Source organism: Vanacampus margaritifer, chromosome 5, assembly GCF_051991255.1.
Source record: "Vanacampus margaritifer isolate UIUO_Vmar chromosome 5, RoL_Vmar_1.0, whole genome shotgun sequence".
Classification (NCBI taxonomy): domain Eukaryota; kingdom Metazoa; phylum Chordata; class Actinopteri; order Syngnathiformes; family Syngnathidae; genus Vanacampus; species Vanacampus margaritifer.
The window spans coordinates 8,642,972-8,669,514 of NC_135436.1; the positions used below are offsets into that span (position 1 = coordinate 8,642,972).

At 39.5% G+C, this 26,543-nt stretch overlaps 2 protein-coding genes across 2 annotated transcripts; one reads left to right on the plus strand and one right to left on the minus strand.

The window, feature by feature from the left end:
• Positions 1-243: 243 nt before the first annotated feature.
• sdhdb (succinate dehydrogenase complex, subunit D, integral membrane protein b) lies at positions 244-10,149 on the plus strand. The gene is made up of 4 exons (XM_077566354.1): positions 244-346; positions 1,514-1,624; positions 1,988-2,138; positions 9,359-10,149. Exons 1-4 carry the CDS (start codon positions 298-300, stop codon positions 9,522-9,524), a joined length of 477 nt encoding a protein of 158 aa, XP_077422480.1. The 5' UTR covers positions 244-297; the 3' UTR covers positions 9,525-10,149.
• A 222-nt stretch (positions 10,150-10,371) lies between these two features.
• LOC144052368 (interleukin-18-like) lies at positions 10,372-26,145 on the minus strand. Its single transcript, XM_077566353.1, has 6 exons — positions 25,931-26,145; positions 15,536-15,611; positions 13,757-13,780; positions 13,503-13,649; positions 10,979-11,121; positions 10,372-10,834 (listed from the first exon to the last, which is right to left on the minus strand). Exons 1-6 carry the CDS (start codon positions 25,943-25,945, stop codon positions 10,619-10,621), a joined length of 621 nt encoding a protein of 206 aa, XP_077422479.1. The 5' UTR covers positions 25,946-26,145; the 3' UTR covers positions 10,372-10,618.
• Between the last annotated feature and the right edge of the window lie 398 nt (positions 26,146-26,543).

A 26,543-nucleotide genomic window follows, 5' to 3' on the forward strand; every position in this document is an offset into this window, starting at 1 on the left:
CGTTAAATGTTTAAGGAGGATGCCATGCTGAAAAGCAACGCTACATTTAATTATATAGAATGCATAGTTTGAGAAGCACATTCAACAAATAAACATCGCATAAATTTTTGGGGGTAAATTATTTAAACGTTTTTACGATCATGCTTATGAGTGGCTTTCAAAATTCGTTCTGGATAGCGTTACATAAAAGCATAACGTTCGCTGAGTATTCGCTCTTCTCAAATATAAGGTCTTTGTATCAGAAGCTTCAGCAACAACTTCCGGGTTAATTGTGACGACCTTGGTTGGTTGATCGTCATGGCGGCTATTATCCGGTTGAGTTCTGTTTGTCGCAGAGGAATTCAGCGTAAGAATACTATTTTATTTCGAAACGATTGTGTTTATTTTGAAGTTGCTCGCAAATTAGGCGAATCTTTTGGCAGCCGAACTGTTATGGTTTCTGGCGGGTCGAATGTCATTTTACTGTCTGTGTGCAAGACACACTACGCAGAAAACAGTGGCGCGGTTCTCAAGTTCATGACTTTTGTTAAGCTTGTTTGATATAGTTTTATTTACTCTTAAATGCAGTTTACCTCGCCGAATAGCAAATAAATGGGATGATCAGTAATCAGTGATACGCGTATAGAGGGAGATTCCATAGAATATGTCGTTTGCACATTGATAAATCGTTAATGGGCCTTGTTTTAATATGTCAACATTCACTTCTCAATTCGGCTCAGATTACTTAAATCAAATTAACTAAACATTTTTGGGAACGTCTATTATATTGAGTGTTCCAACAGCTAGCAATAATCCAGTACTGACTGGTTTACGACGTTAAGGCAATAACGAATAATTCTGTAGTACATGTTCATGTAACTATCGGATATCTCCATTTCAGTGTTTGTTTTCGGAAGTAATAAACTAATTAATATGAAATAGAATATAATTTGGATATTTTGCCGTGACCGGCAACTCACCGTTTAGAGTGATTTTGCCGTGAGTCGTGCACTAGTCGAATTATAAGTGTTTATGCGCCAGTAAATGTGCTGGTTAGAATGGTGACGGATTCGAATCCCACTCTCTAGTTGTTGTTGTTTTTAACTAGGAGCCGTGTTGTTTCACGAGTTTATTGAATAATTGAATTTTCCACATTTAGAGAAATAGAAGATGTGGTTGCTGCATTTTGCCAGATAACCCTGTTCTGACTGAGGGTTATGGTTAGGCCGGTAATGTTGATAACAACCTATGCTCTGAGGGTTATGGTTAGAGCAAGACTGGTAATGCCAATAACCGCCTATTTTTGGTTGCAAAACAAAATGAAAAATTTGTGAAAAAGGGTGAAGCGAGGCTTGACCGGCGACTAATCAGAGCAGTTCACGACATAACGCCAGCGGCAAAAAGTCACGGCAAAAATATCTGCTGCCAATAGAATACATTCATGTTCACTTTTTTAAACAAAAAAGTTGTCTCAATAACGTTCTGTTTTAACATTGTGTTTATTAAACATGCATTCTTTTGCCCCCACTCCTAGCCCTGTTCTACCAAAGCACCTTCCTGGCAAGGCCGTTGGTTGTACCACACAAACACCAGGAGCAAACTTACCTGCTCACTGCAAGGATTCATGCGTCCCAAACCCTAAATGGTCAGTGTGCAAGTGCTGTCTGTACAGTGGACCCTCGATTTAACAAACTGATAGAGGGAGGGGTTGTCCATTAAATCTGGTTGGTTGTTAAATTGAAGTATGTTTTTTTAATGGCCAAAAAAGACCCAATACAGTACAAAATTATTGTATTTTTACCCCCCCCCCATTCAAATATATATATATATATATATATATATATATATATATATATATATATATATATTCCAGCTCATAAAACAAATGGGAGCAAAAACAAGTGTTGCGTTTTGTATTCTTATTCAATATATTTTGCCTTACTGCAACCCAGCCATGTGTGTAGTGTATTTACAGTAAATGTTTATTTCTCTTTGTCATATTTTAAAGCGAGCTCCGTCTCCAAAGCCGCCTCTCTCCACTGGACAGCTGAGCGAGTGTTGAGCATCCTGCTGCTGGCCATGGGGCCTGTTGCCTATTTTCACCCCGGCCCTGCTATAGATTACTCTCTGGCTGCTGCACTCACCCTACATGGACACTGGTAAGATGCAAGGAATTGAACAATCAAAGGTTAATGGGTTGGGATCGTGGGAATCAGATATTAACTAGCCTACAGCATATGTATAAACTCCAACACAAACACATTATTAAATAGCAACAAAAAAATAAAAGATGCCTAGGAGTAGGAATGGGTGTTTGACTACATAGAAGTCCTATATGTCCTCTTGTTTTACTCCAGACTTAACAACACCGTCCGCATACATGCTTGGGTCTTGCTCAGGTTAACTCAGCAAAGGTTGCCCTATCAAACCCAGAAAAGAGTGGGGGTGAGGCAGACAGCCGCAGCACAGCTGTGAGCAATAGTCGGCCAAGTCCTGGTTAGTTCCGGTTGGTTGCGGAGCCGTAAAAGTGGCTTGAGCTTAGTGTCTGTCTGTCTGAGCAATGTGCTGGTCCATCAGTTTGAGCAAACACTAGACAGCCTGGCAGGTGCAGGACCACAAATCCCAGTCATGAGTGGTGATAAATCCTCCTAAGCTAAGGCCTTCAACTAGGCCAGGTGGATATCTTAGGAGGCCGGGTTGCGTCCTCTTTGACTACAACCAGTGAGACAAATATCCTGATGTCATTTGGTGGCGGCAGCGGTGCAATGAGGTGTAACATGAAGGCTGAAAAGTTCCTTGTGTGAAGTCTGTGTCTGATAGGATTAGAAAACTTCAAGCTCCAAAGAATGTTGGCAATGAATGAACCCAAATGAAGCTGCTCCACTTGGAATTGGCACAGGTGTCAAATTGCTTGACCAAAGAGAGTTTAGCCACTATAACAATTCCGCTATTTCCATTGTCTAAGCCTGATATTGTGACACGTACGATGGGAGGTTTGGGGTCAGATTTAAGAACCACTATTAAACTTGACTCTCTTAAATCCAACTACTGTATCAATCTGTGGTCCAACGAACATCTTTCTTTGCATACATTTTCATGCACAAATGTATAAAACGCACAATGGTGTAATTGCCGCACCAAGTGGAGATGTTAGGGTTGTCGGGCGATTGAAATTTTTAATCGCATGACTTCAATAGTTAACTTATGATTAACTCTTTGACTGCCCGACGTTTTCAGAAAAGGGATGCCGCCAGTGCCAGCCGATTTAAGCATTTTGACTGATCTTTCAAGGTCCACAGAAAATGTTGTTTGGACTATGGAAACACATATACTACCAAATGAAAGATTGAACTCTCATCTTTCATCAGAAAAAAAGTTTGTTTCTACCTTATTCCGTTTTTCAGTAATCAACAATAGAAAATGGTTAGTTTCACCCAAATGCTCTGTTTTGAAACAAAATACGGAGAAATCAAGCTTTTTGTGAAACGATATTATTTCATGCACTCTAGTGAATTTGACACCTTTTTTTTTCCATGAATGATGCCACAAACACCTAAACAGTGTAAAACACTACCACCAACAATGAAAAAGTGTTTTTAGATTGCAAAATACATTTATTTCCATTCAACAGTGTAACAATTTGACAAAACAATTTCGCAAACTATTTACAAATGTGTGCAACTGTGGTACTATTTACAATTATGTGGATGTTTCAAATACAGTTTTTCTTTTTGTAACACTCCCCTGCGTGCAAGGAGACGGTGCAGGATTTGCACAATTCGTTTCACTGCGATTGCCCCTTTCGCGTGCAGACGTTACACTTTCTTGACGGCCTTTTATTCCGGGGAATAGCAAGTATATACTGCATTGTGTGTTTGGCCATGTTGCCATCAAGACTACTCTCAGGATCATGATACGGTGTAGGGGTGTGAATCTCAGCACTGAGGACGATTCGATACGCATCTCGATGCACTGCCAGCGATACGATACTCTAACGATACAGGGAATTTTCTGGCGATACTATGCGATGCAATTCACCGTCTACACGATGCGATACGATAATCATTTAATTCAAATCAATGCGATCCGATACAATATGATGCAATTTGTTGCGATTCAACATGATGCAAATAAGCAAAGGGGAAAATGAAAAAAAAATATGAAATTCAGTATAGTAGTACAAAACTACTGGCTTTATTCTTCATAGGCAGTAGCTTTAACAAAAGTGCAGTTTTTGCCATCTTAAAAACACTCAATGAGTAACTTAAAGTGACACTTACAATAGTGCAATCAATGTTTGTTCATATTCCTGTCTGCAAAACATACTGCTTATATGAACTCACTGTGAGATAGGCTAATACAGTATTAAGGATCAGAAAGTGCAAAACAACTTAAACCCTTTCACAATTGGATTTTGTGCAAATCAAATGTAAACAATTTGGCATCTGAAACTCACAGCTGCTGCTGTAGTGCAAACACAGACTACTCTCACTGAGTGTCTCATTACGAAATGTTCATAAGAATTAAAAAGAAAAGAACATCTTTCTGCAAATACCACTCACTGTCAACACCTCACCTTGTGATGCATTTCATATGGTGCTGCTTCAGGTTTTTTTTCCAGGAAGATTAGTTGGTCTACATGTTCAGGAGAAAGCCGACTGCGCTCTGCTGTTATAATGTCACCTGCTTTGCTGAACACTCGTTCAGAGAGGACACTTGTTGCAGGGATGGACAAATAGCTCCTGGCCAATTTTGAAAGCAGTGGAAGATCCACTTGTAGTCCATCTCTGGTGTCCGACGAGGAACTAGACGGGGAGGCGGCGGTACACTTGTTAGTGATGTGGTGTATCCTTTTTAAGTGGGTCTGGATGTTTGTCGTGCTGCCGTTGTACGGCTTCTTCACGCGGCATTCTTTGCAAATGACGGACGTTTTGTGAAGCTTTCCGTCTTTTTTTGTGAATCCGTAGTGTTTCCAAACATGATTTAAACGTTGCACGTGCATAACATATATAATCCTCCTCGCTGCTGCTCGCTCGGACGTCCATGTTGTTTTGCTAGTGTACTGCGGGTGCCTCACGGCTTCCGCATGGTGCATTCACTGCGCCCTGGGATTTTGGGGAACAGCATATGGGATGAAGTTTACAATGAATAAAACGGCGCTTGCATCGAATTTTACCGATACCCGACAACGCATCAAGATGAATCTAGATTTCACACGTCCATTACATCGATACCCAGTGAATAAGCCAATGCACTCGCATCGTGCATGTGCGCATCGATGCATCCATTAATATTGATTATTTTCCACACCCCTAATACGATGACGTTAAGGTGGTGTTACGTCTGGCTTCCTCATGTCCTTCAGTTCCTATACCGGGTGGTTGATCCATCTTATCCGCTCCATTCATGGTGGCATCGTAGTCCATAACCAGTGTCTTCTCCGTGATCAGACTGTACCCACTCCTCCGATTAATATGCATTGGACTCGGGGTACTCTTCATCGTCCGATTGAACGTCCGCCTGTGCAGAAGTGCTCGGTTGTGGTCCGCGTTTTCCGGTGTTAGCATCGCTAGCCGGTGAGGCTTTATGACGTGGTCATAGCCGCCGCGTCGCTTCCAACTTTGGCGTCAATGCTTCCAACTTCGGCGTTAACCTCGGAGCCACCACCATCATCATCATCGTCGTCATCACTGTGCTCTTAAGCATTGGTCGATGAGCTGCTTGCAACCGGTCGCCATTGTTCGCTTCCTCAGCCATCTAGCTCCGCCTCACGTCTTCTACTGCCGCGTCAACGCTTCCAACCTCGGAGTCACCATCATCATCATCGATGATGATCATCGTCGTCATCAATGTGCTCTTTAGCACTGGTCGATGCTTTTCGTCTTTGAAAAAAATGCTTAAGCGTGAGCTGCTTGCAACCGGTCGCCATTTTCGCTTCCCATCCCCAGCCATTGTCCCCTCTAGCTCCGCCTCACGTCTTCTTCTGACGCCTACCCAATCTTGTCAAAAGAGAGTCATCGCTGCCATCTAGGGGCCAAAAAATAGTCATTAGGCTAACTAGATCTGCTTGAAACTTTCACCACAGCTGGCCAAGGCTTTCCTCCACCCGTATATATAAATAAAATAAATTGGAGAACATCTTTTAACGTCCTTGGCGGCCCTCCGTAGGTTTTTACTAAACGTCATTTAACGTCCTTGGCAGTAAAAGAGTTAATCACAGATTTAAAAAAAAAAAAATTGAAATATGGCTTATTTTATTCATTTATACGGTAATTTCATAATAATTCATAAAATATAGTTAAAATTAAAAATATGTACTGTAGGTAATTTTTCTGCCACTAGGTGGCATAATTGCATTTGTAAGACATTGGTGACAGCTCAGTGCATTTTTCCTTTCATATTAAGAGCCATCTAATCTTTAACATGATGTCACTTTTTTTTTTAAATTGTAAAATACAACTTGAGCCCAGTCTCCAAAAATATATGCATTATTATTACATTTATTACTGCTAGATTTTGACGTGGACATGTCTGCTGCATTGCGACTGGAATTTCCCCAGTAAGGGGCGGTCATTAATTGTACATAAAAAAAAAATATATAGTGGCGTTAAAGGAACTTTAACATAGTACAAAGGAACTTTTCAACCTTAATAAAATATTTTAACTCTTCTGATGAAACTTTGACTTAAAACTAGCTAAATGGTAGCTTTGCCATGGCCTGAGAGGGTCTGTATCATTTTTACTGGCACTAAGTAACTTTGAGGCGGATGGTAGGAACACTGCCACACAGAAAACTACAAATGTGCTGACTGCTTTATGGCGTACGTCAAAAGCTACCCCGGATGAAAGGACAGTCAAGGATCAACATTGGCTTGGATTTCACTTGCTGGAGTGAGCTAAAAAATGACGCAATGCGCTTGTCCTTATTGACCTTTTGTATGTGACGTCACAGCCCTCAAGGGAACGCCCCCTCTGGGACACTGGACGGCAAAAGGGCCACTTGACTGTATTGTAACCATTGAATCTCGTACAGCGTAAAGTTCTTTATCTAATCGCTTATCTTATAAAATGGTCATATCTTGTTTTGCGGTCGGTTGTACAGACAAAGTAGTAAACCAAATGTTGCTTTTTATCGCATACCTACTAATGAAGACAAAGGACGTCGATCGATAGCAGCAATCAACAGAAAGGACTAGCAGCCCACAAAGTATTCATGGATTTGCAGCGATCATTTTTTGCGAGGTTGGTAGATAAATGTTCATACATTTTACTAGTAAACGTACACTCTAACAAAGATTGTAACAGAGGTGTCAAATGTGTGTTTCAAATCACATTAACGAGCCAGAGAGTTAGCATCCACTCCAACTGTACAAACACACAGCTTAGTTTTAAAATGCACCCTCTTCAAAAAACTATTAAGTGCATTTGACTGTTTAATAATGGGGGATTTTGTCTTTGTGCTTGGAGTTTTTACCTCTGGAGTCATATTCATGAAATGACTGCATAGCTTGCCACTACGATAGACATTTGTTCCATGCTAGTAAACATAGTAACATAACATCACAGCGTTTCAATGTAGAACGGAATGTGTAAAAATAAGTCTGTTAGCATGATAAACAAGTTTTAACTATTTTAACGAGGCATATTGTCCCCCGACGTGAGCGTAGCATCTCGCCCCAGAGACTCAGCCAGTGACAAGCTTTTGAATCAGCCCTGGTGTAAGGAGAAGAGACTGCATTGACTACATAATGATATAGGTCGTGCGCTGTGAATTCCGGCAAAGTCGGCAATTTGATTAACTTGGTAGAAACGGCAGGCAACAGAAGGTAAGGGGCTGTTTTCAAAACGAGTGATCTCCAACTTAAGTAAATATCGCGCTCTACGAGTCCCGACTAAATGTGCAACTTTGACTGACAGATGACCTTCGATTGAAGTAATAGATTCCATGGCTCTATGGCCGATAATAACTTTTAATTTGTAAAATAACAGTCGCTAAGTCACTACATCGCTCCGGGTCACGCCCACTTCCATTCAACAATCATTTCCTTCCGCCGTCCATCATATGGCAGTCACGTGATCACGTGACGTCGGTGCAAATGTTCTATAGCAGTGGTCCCCAACCACCGGGCCGTGGGTCATTTGGTACCGAAAGAAAAAAAATTGCATTATTTTTATTTTTTTTCAAAAATGATGTTTTATTTTGAAAAGTGGCCGGATTCTGTCTGTTACATCCGTCTCACTTGACGCACTTCAAGGCCGCTACAGCACACGTCACATGATACGTCACGCTAAATTTAATTCCAAGCTAGCAAAATGAGCAAAAAACAAACTTCTTTAAAAAGTTTCTTTGCGAAGGGGAAACGGTCCAATGAAGGGACAGAACAGGAACCTGGACCCTCTAAAAAAGGGAAAGCTGCCTTTAACAGGCAGTAACAAGAATCGTATTTAAAATATGGATTTATCGCCACGGGCGATTCCCACGCACCAAGCCCGCTGTGCGTAATGTGCGGTGACCGGCTTTCTAATGAGGCGATGAAGCCTTCAAAACCGAGATCGCCACAACAGCACTGAAAACCCTGTTGCCATTTCCGACATCGTATCTGTGTGAAGCTGGGTTTTCTGCAGCGACGGCAACCAAAACCAAATTACGGACCAGACTGGACCTAAGTAGCACACTTCGGGTATCATTGTCTCCCATAACCCCAAGATGGAACTGTCTCGTTGCAGCAAAACAAGCTCAGGGCTCCCACTGATTCACTGCTGCTGTGATTAGCGAGTATTTTCATGCACTTTGTTTTTGTGTTGTGTCTTATTTTGAAGGTATGTTTAAACGCTACCATTGCGACCAGAGTGTGTTGCATTGTTTTGGGGCAGAAACGATGTTGCTCATGTGAGGTTCTGTTGTTGGTGCGACGTTACGGACACCGTTAATAAAGTTGCACATGACTACACAGTAGATTTACGTTCATTATTATTATAGAGAAAATACCACAGTTTTTTTCTTGTCATTTTATTTTGTTTTTATCAGCTAAACCTTTTGATTGGGCCGTGAAAATATTGTCAGACATTAAACCGGTCCGTGGTACAGAAAAGGTTGGGGACCACTGGTCTATAGGAAATATGGTCTTCCTTCAGACATAACAATACCACTTTTGTCCATACAGTGCCGCCATAATCAACGTAAACTGAAAGTTCCTTAGTGTTTAATTAAACTCAAAATTAACACACTCATTTTGATATCCCTAATTAAATTACATTTTCTTCACCACGTCCTTGGACGTTGGAGTCTTGAGTAAGTACACTATTAATTGCTCAATCCCATATAGTCAAACGTGAATGAGATAAGATTACTAACTCGTGTGTTTTTATTTTCTTATAGGGGTCTCGGGCAGGTGTTGACAGATTATGTTCATGGTGACACCAAGATTAAGATAGCCAACGCGGGTCTCTTCCTCCTGTCCACAGTCACGTTCGCCGGCCTTTGCTACTTCAACTACAATGACGTGGGCATCTGCAAAGCCATCGCCCTGCTTTGGAGCAAATGAACATGAATATGGACTGGAAGCTGACCCAAACATGTTTAATATAAATTCTTATAAATACACAGCTTTGACAATATTTCCAGGTGTGTAATTGTACATCATATTAATCAATTCAACTGAATGATTTATTGCCAATTTTCTTACCTGCAAAGTGGGATTAAGCTTGTCAAAGCTCAGTGTAGCCTGGACTTTGTAATTTGTGTCCAGTAATGAAGTTGGTCAATGTATTTTCTAGTCTGTGTACAATGCCATATCATATCTTAGTTGATCACAATCATTGTACTTCATGAAGCGCCATATTTTTTCCACAAAATGTCACGTTGCACAGACCAGAATACAGTAGTCTTATATGACATCTAATTTATTTTTTTCCCCCACATTAGGATTCTATCTGTTGGATGATTTTCAACCACAGCATATTTTGTTTTAATGACTACATGTACATACCTTTTGATCTTTATCTTTCTGATTTAAGATGTGGTGTCTTGTATTTTAATGTTGCATTTGAGACGCTTCATGTTGGTCAAAGGATTTATTGCAACAAAACAGCATGTACTAAGTTGTATTTGTACCTGTCTTTTACTGTATGTCTCTCAGCTTTACTGTAAAGACCACTTCAAAATATAAATGTAAGCAATGTTTCTTTTATGGCCTTCGGCTGAACCCACAGCAAGCCCTCTGCTTGTCTTGAACCTTATGTCATTATTGATGCAGTTCGCTGGGTGGTTGATCACTCTTGGCACAGTCATACATAACAATAACAAAGTCAAGGTGAAGCTTTTAAATAGTATACAAATATGTTTGTTTTTGTATTGGTGATTATAAACACACACACACGCACACACAGGAATTGTATATCAGTTGTTTTATGGGTTCAATGTTTTTTTCCACCCCAGTAAATACCTCAGCAATTGGTCTGTTTCTGAGCAGTTAACACAATTTTACCAATTTCACAACAATTAAATATGATATATATTGCATTTATAAAAAAAAAAAAGTTTTTACAATTTTAAGCAGATGATGGTTACAAGAGGAACAGAGAAATACATTGTGTAGCTTCTGAAAGCTGACAAGCTAATGTTATAATACATAAAGACTTAAGAAAGCGTTATCTGACAGCATTCGTCCACTTCGTCAAATGCATGATGTAAGACCAAGATGAGCTGAGAAGGGTTATTTTCCTCAGGTTCAAACCCCAAAACTTCATGTGGGTGAAGGGAGGACTCCAACATGCATTTTTTTGCTCCCCCAGGTACAGGAATCATGTAGAACAAAGCTTCATGTTTAGACGGTTCAATATTGTCTGGAATATCCTGTGTTTAAAACACATAATACACAAATGGGTTATAACTGAACCCATGGAAAACTGTATAAAGTAGACTGTCTCTATCTATGGGTAAAAGAGCAATATGTGGAGAAGAAGACCTGAGATACTTTTAGAAAGGATTAATACTCACCATTGCCTTTGGGTATATTTCTCGCTTCTCATTACAGCAAACCACCATCTTAGTCCCATTTTTATTAGCATACAGCATGACAGCAAAGCCCCTCCTGACCTTATGGCCAGATTCATCATAAAACTGAAAGTTGAATTTGCAATCTAAAGGGGGGAACAGAAGAAAAATAAAGATGTTTTTTTTAATTTTATTTTTTATACACTACAGTGTAGGTTTATCCTGATATACTGTGATGGTGGCCATCTTAACATCCATCCATCTTTTTTCGACATTGGTGGTCAAGCTTTTTGTTTTGTTTAATGTTTATACAGCTAACATAGATGGCTAGTTTGCTACTCAGCCTGCAGTGTATACAGTACGCTTATCACTTCAAAAAGGAATCGCTTTAGCAGTCTAAAGAGGGCAGGATGCCTTTGTTTGTTTTGTGGATGACTCACTGACACCAAACTCCAATACGCAATAAAAGCCAAATGACACTCCAGTGACTACAATGACTCATAAACAGACAATTTACTGTGGCTAATATGCATTATGCAACCACTGCAATACAGCAATCTAATCAAGTATTCATTTATGTTAACAACCAGGAAAGCAAAACAACTTAGCCAGGAGCTGAAAACCTCAACAAAATGTGTACCTCAACATAGAACCACAACTTAAAAAGCCTCAAAAGTCACACAAAAACTTTCATCATTCTAAAATGACTTGTCTCAACAAAGACTGCACAGTACTGTTCAAACAAGAATGTGTAAATGCATTTGTAACCAGCAGCAAAATATATGGTCACGTGTTCTCAATGGGTAGTGTTTTATTTGTGATTATTTTATACTCGTGCTTTTTAATATAAAAAATAAATAAAAAATAAACACCCTTTTTAGCACCGTCTCCTGGTGTCGAGTCTGTCGACAGAAAGGGATACTTGACTCATTGAGCCATTTTCAGAAGTAAAAAAAAGTTAATATTATATCCAGAAATAATTTGATAATTTTTCATGTACAATTAATACCTTTTAAAAAAAAAAATCCACTTGCAGTCGACTGAAGATGACACCAGGAGGCGACGCTTCATAAAATATCAGTTTCCTTCAATGGCTGAAAACGGATGGATTTCAGTACACTATTCTACTTCCTTATTTCACAGATGCAATGTGTTTAAACTAGTGGGGCTTAAGGGGAGAATGCATATGAAATGCATGGGAGCCTAAATTATTATGAATACCCTACAGAGTACAGACAGCATTTATTTTGCTCCTTATTTGGATAGATTCACGTAGCACTACTTTGCATCCATCCATTGACTGGCGTAGTATCATAGACAAAATTGACAGTGCATACACGTACACGTGAGTATGTCGACGCCACAGCCATATTAGATGTGGCAATCATCTTGGTTGGCGTACAAGAACATTTTAAATTGACTTGTGCTTTAAAATGTAAAACATCACATTAAAATGTGAAATTTAAAATCTTGAATTGTGAAACTATTGACATGATTTTGACTTTTTTTTTGGTGGTGGTTGTGGCAGCAACACACTTATATGATCTTATCATAATACTGTAGGTAAGAAAATGTTTCAGTGATTATTGTGCCTTTTCTTTACACTTGACAGTAAATCATGTTTAAATTGCCTTTACAGTTAAAGCTGCTCTATGTAGGAAACAAACAGTAATCACTCGTCAGTACCAACGACAAATAAATGACTAATTAATAGCATTCACAATAGCTAGCATGTTGTAGCTACAATAGGCTATTGTCACATAGGAAAATAAGGAGACATTTAGCCTGAATGGAATGCCACAAGAATACAAATGACGTCATATCCGCAGACAGAGGGCGGGAACTTCAAACCTGAATCCAGTCTGACAACTATTGGCCAGAGTGGTTAAAAACGTTCATATTGCCTTCTAGTACAGTGGTTCTCAGCTTGTTTTCCATGGTTCCCACAGCCAACACAGGTGTTTCAAACGATCAGCTAATCAGCATTCTCTGCATGAAGCCCGATAACGATCCTCAGCTGTGTTGGCTGAGAGAGACATGGAAAACAGGCTGGATAGGGATACTCAGGGACCGGGGGTTGAGAACCACTGTTCTAGTTAATACAATCATTGTTTTATGCACACAATAAGTTAACACAAACCTTTTAATGTCTTTAAAAGAAAAACAATGATTGTATTGGCCAGATGCTTGCAGGAGTACCTGTTGTGAACAACTAGTGTTAATCTGCTAATTAGAAGATGTTTGAGTCATAAATGGTCAAATAAAAAGGCTAGTGTAAAGATATTATTAGGCAAAATCCTACAGAGAGAAACTTCGATAAAGGTTTTACGATGGAGGCAGTTTCAAAGCTGGAGCATATGTTTGAATTTCCATTGATTCATTTGGAACCAAGATAAATTAAAAGTCACAGAATGAATTTTGCTCAGCTTTTTAGTTCCAATGAAAAAGTAATTTAAAAAACAACAACTTGAAAACAGAAAATCCACATATCAGAAAGTCACTGAAAAACAACAGACTAACTTCTTACCAGGCGAGCCTTGCTGCTGCTTAGTCAAGTTGAGGACTTTAAATTGGCTGTCATCCCCTAATAACAGATATTTGTTGTCCTTATTTCGAATCGAAGTACTCAAGCAGTTGCACGATCTTCTGAAACAGTCCTCTTTCACATGCCCATCTGGAAAATAAACATATACTGAAAATGATAACAGGAGCGATACTTGCATATATATAAATATTTAAACAATGTTAATCCATACATCTATTGACTATCAATTTCTTTACCTGTCTCATCCACATCAAATAGGGCTGAAAGAAAGAAGAGGACAAAAATTCAGACTTTGCATTTAAACAAACAACAAAAAACAAAGTACAAAAACAAAACTAGTAATGGAACAACAGATAATGAACCTGAATTATTTGCCATTGTTGTAGTCGCTTAAATTCAGAATATTATCAGTAAGTGTTTAGGCTTCTTAAAATACAGGCTTTATGACATTATTTGTGAACCAAATGCAATATATTGTATGTGCTATACATCTGACTATACAGTTCAAGAAACATTTGAATTGAGCGTTTATTATTAAAAGTAATATTGTACTGCTAATTAGCTGCAGCTGAAAAAACAGTAGTTAGCTTAATATACAAACCCAATTTCCAGTGAAGTCGTTTAAAATGTAAAAACAGATTACAATGACTTGCAAATCCTTGTCAAACCGCATTCAATAGAATATACAACAAAGTCAAGATATTTACTATAATGTTCAAAGTTCAAACTGATAAACTTTACTGTTTTTGTTCGTTTGTTTTTGCAAACATTCTCTCATTTTTAATTTGATGCCTACAACATATTATATGGAAAAAAAGCTGGGACAGGGCAACAAATGACAGGGGGAGGGAATGCAAAATTTTTTTGGGGAACATTCCACAATATCATCAAAATTGTCAGAGAATCAGGAGACATCTCTGCGTAACCAACAGTGAATTCCTGTGACCTTCGATCCCTCAGGCAGCAATGCACTAAATACTGCCACCATTGCATAAAATTATATTGCCCTGGGGGATGAGTAACACTTCAAAAAACAATTGTCAGTTAACAGAGTTTGTTGCTAGTCTACAAATGCAAGTTAAAACTGTAAATCAATCTATGCAAAGCAAAAGCCGTATTCCAACACCATCCAAAAACACCCCTGGCCTGTCTGGGCACAAGCTCATCTGAGATGGACTGATGCAAAGTGGAAAAGTGCGCAATGGTCTGATGAGTCCACAATTCAAATTTCCAGTTTTTGAAAATCATTGCTGTTGTGTCCTCCGGACCAAAGAGGAAAAGGACCATCCGGATTTTTATCAGTGCAAACTTCCAAAGTCAGCATCTATGATGATAGTATGGGGATGTGTTAGAGCCAATGGCATGGGTAAATTGCACATCTGTGACGGTACCATTAATGCTAAAAGGTATACACAGGTTTTGGAGAAACATGATACATGTTTTTCGGAGATGTCCCTGCTCTTTTCAGAGACAATGCCAAGCCACAATCTGCACGTTAGAACAGCGTGGCTTCGAAAAAAGTGTGAGTACTACCCTGGCCTGCCAGCAGTCCAGGCCTGCCTTACCCTGAAATTGTGTAGCGCATCATGAAGACTGTTGAGCAGCTGAAGTTGTACATCAAGCAAGAATGGGAAAGAATTTCACCTACAACAATACACCAATTCTCAGTTTCCACTTTCCAAACACGTATTGAGTATTGTTAAAAGGAAAGGTGGTATAACGCAATGGTAAACCTGCCCCTGTCCCAGTTTTTTATAATGTGTTACAGGCATCAAATTTAAATTCAGAGAATATTTGTCAACACCCATGTTTATCAATTTGAACATTAAATATACATATATATGTCTTTGTAGTGTATTAAGTTTATTATATGTTGTAAAGAATTTGAAAATCATTGTATTTTGTTTGTATTTACGTTTTACACAATGTGCCAACTTCAATGGATTTGGGGTTTGTAGTCTTGACTGTACAACATAATAATTATAAGCAAGATGTAAGTAAGGAATTGAACTGACCTTGGAAATGGAACCTGCCATCACATACGCCAACGAACTCAACAGGGGATGGGCCATTGGTAGACATCGAATTCACCTATGAAAAAAAAGTTTAGGTCTTATTATCATTAGCAATCCATCCCTACGGAAGCGTATTGGAGTCACTTGGAAAAAAAATAAACCTGTTTTCTGACTAATTTTGGGGGGAGCTTTGTTTTTTGGAGTTTTTTTTTGTCTTTTCTGTTTTTATGAATGTTTTTTAAAATATTTTTTGTTTTTATGAATTTTTTTTCTGTTTAAAAAAAATAAAATTGTCCCGTTTTTCTGAATAAATTTTGTTTTGTTTTTCTGAGTTCCCTGTTTTATATATATCTATTTTTTCTGTTTTTCTGAATTTTTTTTTCTGTTTTTCAGATTATTATTTTTTAACTGTTTCCCCCTCAGAGATTAGAGCGCAAACAATACAGTAGGCGTCTTCTTTTCTTTTCGGCTTTTCCCTTCAGGGGTTGCCACAGTTGAAACCATATTGCTGCTCACAAACGTTCACCTCTGCCCTCAGTCTAGCTTCAACTACTCTTTTCCATAGCTTCATTGTGTGGCTCATCAGCTTTATTCCTCTGTAGTTGCCACAACTCTGCACGTCTCCCTTGTTCTTAAAAATGGGCACCAGCACACTTCTCTTCCATTCCTCAGGCATCTTCTCACTATCTAAGATCCTGTAGAACAACCAAGTCAGAAATTCTACTGCTACCTCTCCTCGACACTTCCATACCTCCACAGATATATCATTAGGACAGAGTGTCTTTCCTCTCTTCATCCTCTTCAATGCCCTTCTCACTTTCTTCTTTACTAATCTTTGCTACTTCCTGGTCCACCACAGTCACCTCTTCTACTCTTTGTTCTCTCTATTTTTCCTCTTTCATCAACTCTTCAAAGTACTCTTCCCATCTTCCATCACACAACTGGCATCTGTCAACACATTTCCATCCCTTTATTACCCTAACCTGCTGCACGTCCTTCCCATCTCTGTCTCTTTGCGTTGCCAACCTGTATAGACCAGTCTCTCCCTCGTTACTGTCCAACCTAGCATACAAGTCATCCTCTGCCCCTTGTTTGGCTTTTGCCACTTCTACTTTCACCTTGCGCTGCATTTCCATGAACTCCTGTCTACTTTCTTCACTCCTTTAAGTGTCCCACTTCTTATTAGCTAACCTCTTTCTCTGGATCCACTTCTGCACCTCCTCATTCCACCACCAAGTCCCCTTACCTCCTTTCCTTTCAGATGACACACCAAGGACTGACTACCTTTCTCTTTGATCACATTTGCTGTAGTTGTCCAGTCCTGGAAGCACCTCCTGATTATCCAGAGCCTGTCTCAACTCCTTACTGAAAGTCATACAACCTGTTTCCTGCACCAACGTGTCCATTGACGTCTGCACCAATGACAACTCTCTTACTTCTAGGGATGCTCTGCATCATTTCATCAAGGTCAACCAAAAGTTCTCTTTCTCCTCAAGCTCACATCCTACCTGTGGAGCATACCCACTAAGAACATTGATCATCACACCTTCGATTCCTAGCTTTAAGCGCATCACTCTATCGGACACTCTTTTTACCTCCAGGATGTTCCTAACAAACTCCTCCTTCACGATAACTCCTACTCCATTTCTCTTCCTATTTACACCATGATAGAACAACTTGTACCCTGCTCCTAAACTTCTAGGTTTGCTCCCTTTCCACCTGATCTCCTGAACACACAGTATGTCCACCTTCCTTCTCTGCATCATGTCAACCAGCTCTCTACCTTTTTCTGTCATCGTTCCAACATTCAAAGTCCCTACTCTCAGTTCTAGACTCTTGGTGTTCCTCTTCTCTTTCCTCCTACAAACACACCTTTCTCCTCTCCTTCTTCGACCAACAGTAGTACAGTTTCCACCTGCACCCTGTAGGTCAACAGCACCAATGGCGGTCGTTGTTAACCCGGGCCTCGACCAATCCGGTATGGAAGTTGTATATTTGATTTGCATGTTTGAATTGGCCAAAGTTATACGTCGGATGCCTTTCCTGACACAACCCTCTGTATTTATTTGGGCTTGGGACAGGTACAAGAAGACACTGGCTTGTGCCACCTTGCGGCTCCTTTTTTCAATTTTTCAAAAGATTCAAACAACAATACAGTTAGCTATACACATTAATTCCTTTATTGAGAGCCAGTAAGTAAACATGACCATCTTATTTAGATACATAGGTGGTATTATTATTATTAGTTTGTCGACTTTATGCAGGCACCTAAGGACTTTGCATTTGTTCAGGAGGAAAGCCCATTCAGATCTGCTAGATGTAGCAATGTTTGTCCAGGATCAGTTGGACAGATATGGCATGCTCCATGGATACAAGATGATGCATTTGAAATGCATTCAGGCTGACTATGTGGTGACTCGAGAGACAATTAGGATACAGATGAAAATACTGGATCGCAGCGAGTCTGCAACAAGTCACTTGGAGTTCAGAGGTCAAATACTTTGAAAAACAGAGCTGGTGCTTCTGTTTTAATATTTTAAAAACTTTTTTCAATAATTACTCACCCTGCTTTTCTGTGTAATTTTTTCTCCTGTTTTTCTAAATAATTTTCTCCCCCTGTTTTCGGAATATTTTTTATGACAGAAAAAATATTCAGTAAAACTGAAAAAAAAAATCCAGAAAAACTGAAGAAGAAAAAAAACTTTAAAAAACAAAGCTCCCCCCCAAAAATAGTTAGAGAAACTGTTGTTTTTTTCAAGTGAATGCAATACACATACCTTTTTCTACAGTGCTTGTATTTTTACATAATTTCTACATATATATGCAAAATATGCCTCATCACATAAAAGTGTACACCACATATAAACATTAATACATACTTTACAGTCTTCCCAATATACACAATTTGTTGTGTACATACTGGCCACCCACCCCCAACGAAAATGTTAACACTCGTTTGTACCCTTAATGCCAACAAAAAGGTAGAGAAATGATCCCTTTGTCTGTTTGGAACGTACCTTGGCGTTCAATTGTGTACATCACCCAAAAAATTGTACCTTGGAGAACAAAAATGTACCTCTACAGTCACCTTTTTTCTAAGAGTATATGGTAGAAAGTAGAAAAGAATGTACTTCCTGTTCAAAAAGAAAACTTTAAAAAAACACATTTCCCTCCCAAGCAAAGCATGCATTTATTTCCACCCACAGAAAGTAGTGACAGACATGTTTTTTCACAGTACTCAAAGAATGTGGTCACACCCGGCCTGAACACGACTGACAATATATTGTCTTGAGTTGACACGTACACATTTCATTGATGCTTGTGATGCATGTCGAAACAACCACTTCTTTGACTATCACATTAAAAATTGTGAGACGCATTGGTATGTATGTATCTTTCTTTTTATTGTTTTGTTTTTTTCGAGAAACATATTCCATGAGATGACACCAATGTGCAATTTTTAAAGCATTAATGCTGCCACTTTTCTTTGTGTTTCTGTCTTTTTTTGGAACACGAAAGCCAGTACATGCTCAGCAAGAACAGAGAAATGTGTTCCCTCTTGCTGGACTGTGAAAAAGAGAATAACAGATTTGGGAGTTTGCCGACTGTGATTTGGGGATAATTTCTATCTCATCTGGTATCTATGAACTATTATGTGATTGGTCAGAGTATCTCAGTGGGTATCTCAGATGTGTCAACTATCCTAGCCGGAACTAACTTTGTTCTTCTTCTTGCTGTCTCAAAAAAAAAAAAATCCAGAGGCCAGGGTGTCGTCTTACAGTACAGCAAGAGGAATGGAATGTGTTCAGCAGTGCTCATAAAAAGAAACGCTGACTTGACTTTATCCAGTGCCATAAAAATTTCCCACTTTAGCATTTAAGATCATCAAAACAAATTTCAATATCAGACAAAGATAAGCCAAGTAAAAATAAACTGCAGTTTTTAAATGGTGATCTGATGTATTAAGAAAAGCGACCTGGCTCTGTATGGAAAAATGGCTTGCCTGCCCAAAACTAATAAATGGTTGGGTCATCTCCAGCAACAGCAACTGAAGTTAAACATTTTTTATTAATGGCAATGAGTCTTTCACATATCTGTGGAGATATACTCTTCCTTGTAGAGTTGTTTTAATTGAGCAATACTGGAAGGTTTTCGAGCATAAACAGTCTTTTTAAAGTGACAATGTGTAGGATTTAGTGCCATTCTAGGAGTGAACTAATAATTAATTCATTTAAAAAATATATGTTCTATTACACCAACGTACATTTTTATATAATCGTAGGCGTAGAATTGCTAATTATATTATATCGCTTGCGCCGCTTCTTACAGGAGGCTTGCATATTTCGCTGCCATGTTTCTGCTACAGATAGCCAAAGGAGAAGAACGTAGGCGGACGTAATTTGCCTCTGGTGGTGCTTGCAGCTACTGTCGTTTGTATGACTACATTTACAGTTACATTTACAGTTACATTTACTCGGTTACATTTACTTGAGTAACTTTTTGAAAAAAAAAATACTTCTAAGAGTAGTTTCACCACACAATACTTTTTACTTTAACTCTTTCACTGCCAGACGTTTTCAGAAACGGGATGTCGCCAGTGCCAGCCGATTTAAGCATTTTGACTGATCTTTCAAGGTCTACAGAAAATGTTGTGTTTGGACTAAGGAAACACGCGTACTACCAAATTAAAGATTGGACTCTCATCTTTCATCAGAAAAAAAAGTTTGTTTCTACCTTATTCCGTTCTTCAGTAATCAACAATAGAAAATGGTTACTTTCACCGAAATTCTGTTTTGAAAAAAAAAACGGAGAAAAAGAGCTTTTTGTGAAACGATGTTATTTCATGCACTCTAGTGAATTGTACACTTCTTTTTGTCCATGAATGATGCCACAAACACCTAAATAGTGCTTTACTTCTGTAAAACGCTTTCACCAACAATGAAAAAGTGTTTTTTGATTGCAAAATATGTTTATTTCCATTCAACAGTGTAACAATTTGACAAAACAATTTCGCAAACTATTTACAAATGTGTGCAACTGTGGTACTACTTACAATTATGTGGATGTTTCAAATACAGTTTTTCTTTTTATAACGCTCTCCTGCGTGCAAGGAGACGCCGCAGGACTCGCACAACAGATTATAGTTTCACTTTCGCTTGTCCGTTTCGCATGCAAATGTTACACTTTCTTGACCGCCTTTTTTTCCGGGGAATAAATAGCAAGTAGCAGACTGTACACACTCCTCCGATGAATATGCATTGGACTCGGGGCACTCTCCATCGTCCGATCAAATGTCCGCCTGTGCGTGCTCGGTTGTGCTCCACGTTATGATGCCGTCATAGCCGCCGCGTCAGCGCTTCCAATTTCGCCGTCAATCTCGGATTCACCATCATCATCATCGATGATGATCATCATCGTCATCAATGTGCTCTTTTAGCATTGGTCGATGCTTTTGGTCTTTGAAAAAAACGGCTCGGGCGTGAGCTCCTCGCAAACGGTCGCCATTTTTCCTTTCTCTTTCATTCTCATCTCCTGCTCGACGCTCTAGCTCCGCCTCTACTGACGCCCACCCGATCTTGTCAAAAGAGAGTCATCGCTGCCTTCTAGGGGCCAAAAATAGTCATTAGGCACAACAGACCTCCTTGAAACTTTCACAAAAGCTCCGGAAGGCTTGCCAGCACCCGTTTCAAAAAATAAAAATAAAAAATTGGATGACGTTATTTAACGTCATTGGCAGCCCTCCGTAGGTTTTTACTTGACGTCATTTAACGTCAGTGGCAGTGAAAGAGTTAACTTCAGTAGATGTGTGAAGAAGAAACGCTACTCTTACTCCGCTATAGTGTTGTTACAATACCAATATTTTGGTATCGGTTCCGGTAACAGCATGTAGTTTGATACTTGTCGGTACTTTTTCCAAATCAAAAGACAATTGGGAGGAAAAAAGTATTTATTTTTCTTCCCCAAAAATTATTGTGTGTATATATATATATATATATATATATATATATAAATAAGAGAGAGAGAGAGAGAGATACACCCAGGAATGCTTTGTCCAAAATATTTTGGTACACGGTATTGAGCCATTTATTGAAAATTGCACAAAAAAATCTCAAAATATTGATATTCATGTCAGGTCTGATGTGTGTGCAAAGTTTCACGAGTTTTCACCCATGTTTAGACCCTCAAAAAAATCATAATTTTTCTCTGTAAACTGTGCATCGCTACGGCAACAGCATGTGACGAAATAAAAAGCTTTTGGTAGCTTTTCATCTCAAACATCTGAAGAAGTAACACGCCAGGTTTGAAGGCGATCGGATACAATCTGTAGGATGAATTCATTAAAATATGCCTTCCATAAAAGGCTCCAAAAAAATTCAAAGTAAATCACAAAATGGGAGACTTCCTGTTAGGCTTCAAAGGACTTGTACTACGTCGTGGGTTGTTTCACATGCCTCCAAATTTTCCTGGCTCTAGGCGATTCGTTCAACCGGGAATGTGTCATTAACCCCTTCAGACTCATAGATGGCCGCAGTGGACATGACATATTTGAGTGTCTAAACCAATAAAACGCATAATTTGGCTGGTGTCAACACTTCAGGTTCATGATTGGATTATACATAACCAATTACAATCGCAAGTTGATTTACATGATGTTCATGTTAAAAATGTTGCATACAAACTCATAGGTTTACAACATGTTACAGCCATATTATCCTGGCGTCCACTATACTGAAAACATGAGATAACCTACCAAAAACATTTCCATGTTCTTATGTGGGAAAATAGTCCAAATCAGCAAAAAAAAAAAAAAGGAGAAGAAATTTTGCCCAGCAGAAAAAATATGGGTCTGAAGGGGTTACTTAATCCGAGCAGAAACACAAATTGACAAAACATCACATCGGAGATCCTGTTATTGTTTATGAAAAAAAACAAACAAACAGCATTTGTTATTATGACAGACAAGTCCATTGCGAAAAACTGTTACATTGTCATGCAACAACTATACTACACAATGTACATTCAGGGTTTTTCCTGTGTACAAAATTTTGAGGCGGCCACCTCCACCTTATTTGCTCGCCACCTCCAGCCTGATGACTGATAATGAATGAATGCTTTAACATGATAATAGTCATATTCTTATTTGAACTATTATTCTTATGCAGCTTCGTCACACTCGCTAAACGAGCCTAACTTGAATACATTGATTTCTTGGAGGCGTTTTCATATTATTTTTTGTCTCAACGGTGAAAATTCCACAGTGTGCATCAATACGCAATATATAACTCAGTGCTTCCGGTGCGCAACCCACCAGAAATACTCAAGCAGAGGTGAACAAACATGACAAACAGGAAATGACTTTTGGAGCGAGGAGGAAACCGACTGCTTTATTAAGCGAGTGACATAAATGTCTTTTATTGACCGTAGAAAGTTAAAAGCGGAAATGATGTCTATGTGCGTAATGACGGTGCCCAGAAAAACAAAACTGCAGCAATTACATAAAAAAGAAACATGTCATGTTTAGTTGTTTTTTTTGTGTGTGTGTGTTGTTTGCTTTTAGTTCCAAGTCTGTATTGTTGGGTTTTCCTTGTCTCCCTTTGTCTCGTTAAGTGTGATCTTGTCCACCTGTGCTCGTCTACTCTCCCTCTTGTGTGAGGCAATCAGTGCCCCCAGTCATGTGTGTCTTGTCCAGGTGTCCCTTGTTGTGTAATTAGTTAGTGTGTATTTATGCTGCATTTGAGGATGGTCAGAAGGCGGACTTTTCCGAGATCAAACCAGAAACTGTGTACGGGACTGCCCTCTTGAACTCGGAAATTGCGAAGTCGGAAAAAAAAGACCCCGACCTCACCAATGGACTACAATGCAACGTCACTCTACAATGGCAATCCCTTTGGAAACATAGACCGTGTATGGAAAACGTAACTTACTCGAGTATAAAACTAGATAGCTTTCTTCATTCATAAATATTCAAACATAATTCTACGTAACACAACGTACGTAACAGTAGGCCGCTATCTCCCTGCATGAAATTATACGGTTAAATACTGAACTGTATAAAAAGCTTATGAAACAAGATAAAAACAATAAAAGGAGCAAAATTGCGAGAAGGCAAGTTTGCTGAAGGTCAAAATGGTTGCGGTCCACCCGTGTGTGTCTGCCCTTCCCTGTGTGTAACCAATCAGTGCCCTCAGCCACTTGTGTTTCCCCAGGTGTGTATCATTAGTGTTGGTGTATTTAGTTCTGTTGTGTTTGTCCTGTCAGTGTGGGAGCGTTGCTTATGTTACGTGTGGAAGTTTGTGTGTCTAATCTTTGTATCAGCCAAGTCTTCTTCGTCCCCACCGCCAAGTCTTCTTCGTCCCCACCGCCAAGTCTTCTTCGTCCCCACCGCCAAGTCTTCTTCGTCCCCACCCCCAAGTAGCCTTCGTCCTCACCGCCAAGTAGCCTTCGTCCTCACCGCCAAGTAGCCTTCGTCCTCACCGCCAAGTAGCCTTCGTCCTCACCGCCAAGTAGCCTTCGTCCTCACCGCCAAGTAGCCTTCGTCCTCACCGCCAAGTAGCCTTCGTCCTCACCGCCAAGTAGCCTTCGTCCTCACCGCCAAGTAGCCTTCGTCCTCACCGCCAAGTAGCCTTCGTCCTCACCGCCAAGTAGCCTTCGTCCTCACCGCCAAGTAGCCTTCGTCCTCACCGCCAAGTAGCCTTCGTCCTCACCGCCAAGTAGCCTTCGTCCTCACCGCCAAGTAGCCTTCGTCCTCACCGCCAAGTAGCCTTCGTCCTCACCGCCAAGTAGTCTTTGCCCTCACCGCCAAGTAGCCTTCGTCTTCACCGCCAAGCAGCCTTCGTCTTCACCACCAAGTAGTCTTCGTCACCGCCAAATCACCATCATCGCCACAGCTAAATAAATTGTCCTCGTCACAGTCATTTCGCCCTTGTTCAGCCAAGTCGCCCACGTTCAGCCAGTCTTCTCACGTCCTGCCCAGTCATGGCGACCAGTCTACTCTCATCCTGTCCAGTTATGGTGACCAGTCTACTTTCGTCCTGTCCAGCCATGGCGACCAGTCTACTCGTGCTGTCCAGTCAAGGCGTCCAGTACAGTCACGTTCCATCCAGTCATGTCTGTCTGCTCACCTTTCCCACTATGTGTTATTTAAGTTCCTCTTCTTGCACTTCATTCCTGCCTTGCTTCCCCGCATTTGGGTCCACCATCCTTCTACCAGTCACATACATTATGACAGACAGGTGGTACAACCACAAGTGTGTTGGAGTGCTCAGACAAAAAATTACCATTTTTGTCTTGCATGTTTTAATGCAGAGTTTCTCAAACCCGGTCCTCGAGTACACCTATCCAGCCTGTTTTCCATGTCTCTCTCAGCCAACACAGCTGAGGATCGTTATCAGGCTTCATGAGGAGCTTGCTGATTAGCTGATCGTTTGAAACGCCTGTGTTGGCTGTGAGGGACGTGGAAAACAGGCTGGATAGGGGTACTCGAAGACCGCGGTTGAGAACCACTGTTTTAATGCATAAATCCTGAAGTGCTGCAAGCAAACACCCAAGCTCATGTACTTGTGCATTTAAAAAATAAATAATATTTTGCTTGTTTTTTGTTTTGTTTTTAAAAAATATATAATTTGCTTTTTCTTTTTTTAATTATTATTATTTTAGGATGTTTCTTATATTATTTTTGTGTCGCTGTCTTTTTAATTTATTCATTTAATAAATCAGTTAAATTGACGTGGGACTGTTGAGATTTTGGCCTATTTGTGCCAGAGATTATCGATTAAGCAAATACATTAAAGAATGTTTTCAACGTACCCCCTCCAATGTGCTCACGTGTTGAATGAGTTTTTCTATGGAAAATTGAGATGTTCTACTGTGTCTTAGTGGTCGAGTCTACTTCCAAACTAGTGATAATGATAATAGCTTTTCTTTATCTTCTACACACATCTATCGATCCTTAAATGCAAGCACTTGTCTATAAAACTGAGTGAAAATCAATAAACAAAAGTCTTTAAATGGAAACAAGGTAATGATGTCGCACCGTTTTCATTTAATGAGTGCGCAGAAAAGGAGCTGACCAAATGTCCAGTACGGATTGGAGCAACTGATTTTTGTGGCCACACATTCGTATTTCGTGGCAGAAAATGATTATTTGGCCACAGAACAAATGTCAGCACATGTTGTGCTAAGTAAACAGCAAGCAGAGCAGGAACACATACGCCTTCTTAAGTGGTAGAAAATGACGTTTTTGTTCTCACTCCTTTTAACTTTGAACACCTGCAATATGTGCTAATGTTCGTTTGCTAACCTGGTCAATATTTATTTTCGAACGAAACTGCTTCATTGTGACTTAAAACAACAAGCTGAAAATGACGAGCGTGTGTCAAGTAATGAAACGCTTACCGACATTATCGACATGACTGGCGCAGCTCGTCTCGATGCTTCTTGACCACCGAGTGATAAAGAAGGGAAAAGGAGCTAGGTTTAATTTAATAGGGAAACTGCAAATTAGTCAAACCTGATGCGTCTTTTGCTAGTGCAAGTGTCACATAAATAAACTCAAAGTAACGCTTTCCGCGGACACATTTCACACGGAAGTGCTCCGCTTTGAGTGAGGGAATGCTCATTCAATCGATTGTATATTTGAAATAAAAAAATATATATATAAAACATATATACATATGATATAATCATTATACATATATGCCTGCAACGAACTAAAGCCACACAGATGGATTTTCACTAGATGGATTGAAGATTTGCATGAAACGCATTTGTACAGACGTATAAATATATTTTTTATACTGACTGGTGCTGAGTATTTACTGCCACAAGAGGGCGCACGCGCAATGCAGATCAACTTACAATACCGTTACTCCTGCTAAAACAACATTTTTTGAATATATATTAGGCTCAGTAATTAGACTGTTACTGACAACTTATGTTTTAAAAAAAAATTAAAAATCAGTGGGTGTATATACAGTGCATGGGATAATGAGAGCCTAGAAAAGAACAA

What these genes read in the sequence shown, in the direction of transcription:
- sdhdb (XM_077566354.1), top strand. Translation starts at nt 298, where the DNA reads ATGGCGGCTATTATCCGGTTGAGTTCTGTTTGTCGCAGAGGAATTCAG. An exon ending in TTGTCGCAGAGGAATTCAGC is followed by an intron (nt 347 to 1,513) that starts GTAAGAATACTA and finishes CCCCACTCCTAG; the next exon opens with CCCTGTTCTACCAAAGCACC. An exon ending in CTCACCCTACATGGACACTG is followed by an intron (nt 2,139 to 9,358) that starts GTAAGATGCAAG and finishes ATTTTCTTATAG; the next exon opens with GGGTCTCGGGCAGGTGTTGA.
- LOC144052368 (XM_077566353.1), bottom strand. An exon ending in GCAGCAGCAAGGCTCGCCTG is followed by an intron (nt 11,122 to 13,502) that starts GTAAGAAGTTAG and finishes TCCCCCCTTTAG; the next exon opens with ATTGCAAATTCAACTTTCAG. An exon ending in AAATATACCCAAAGGCAATG is followed by an intron (nt 10,835 to 10,978) that starts GTGAGTATTAAT and finishes TTTTAAACACAG; the next exon opens with GATATTCCAGACAATATTGA.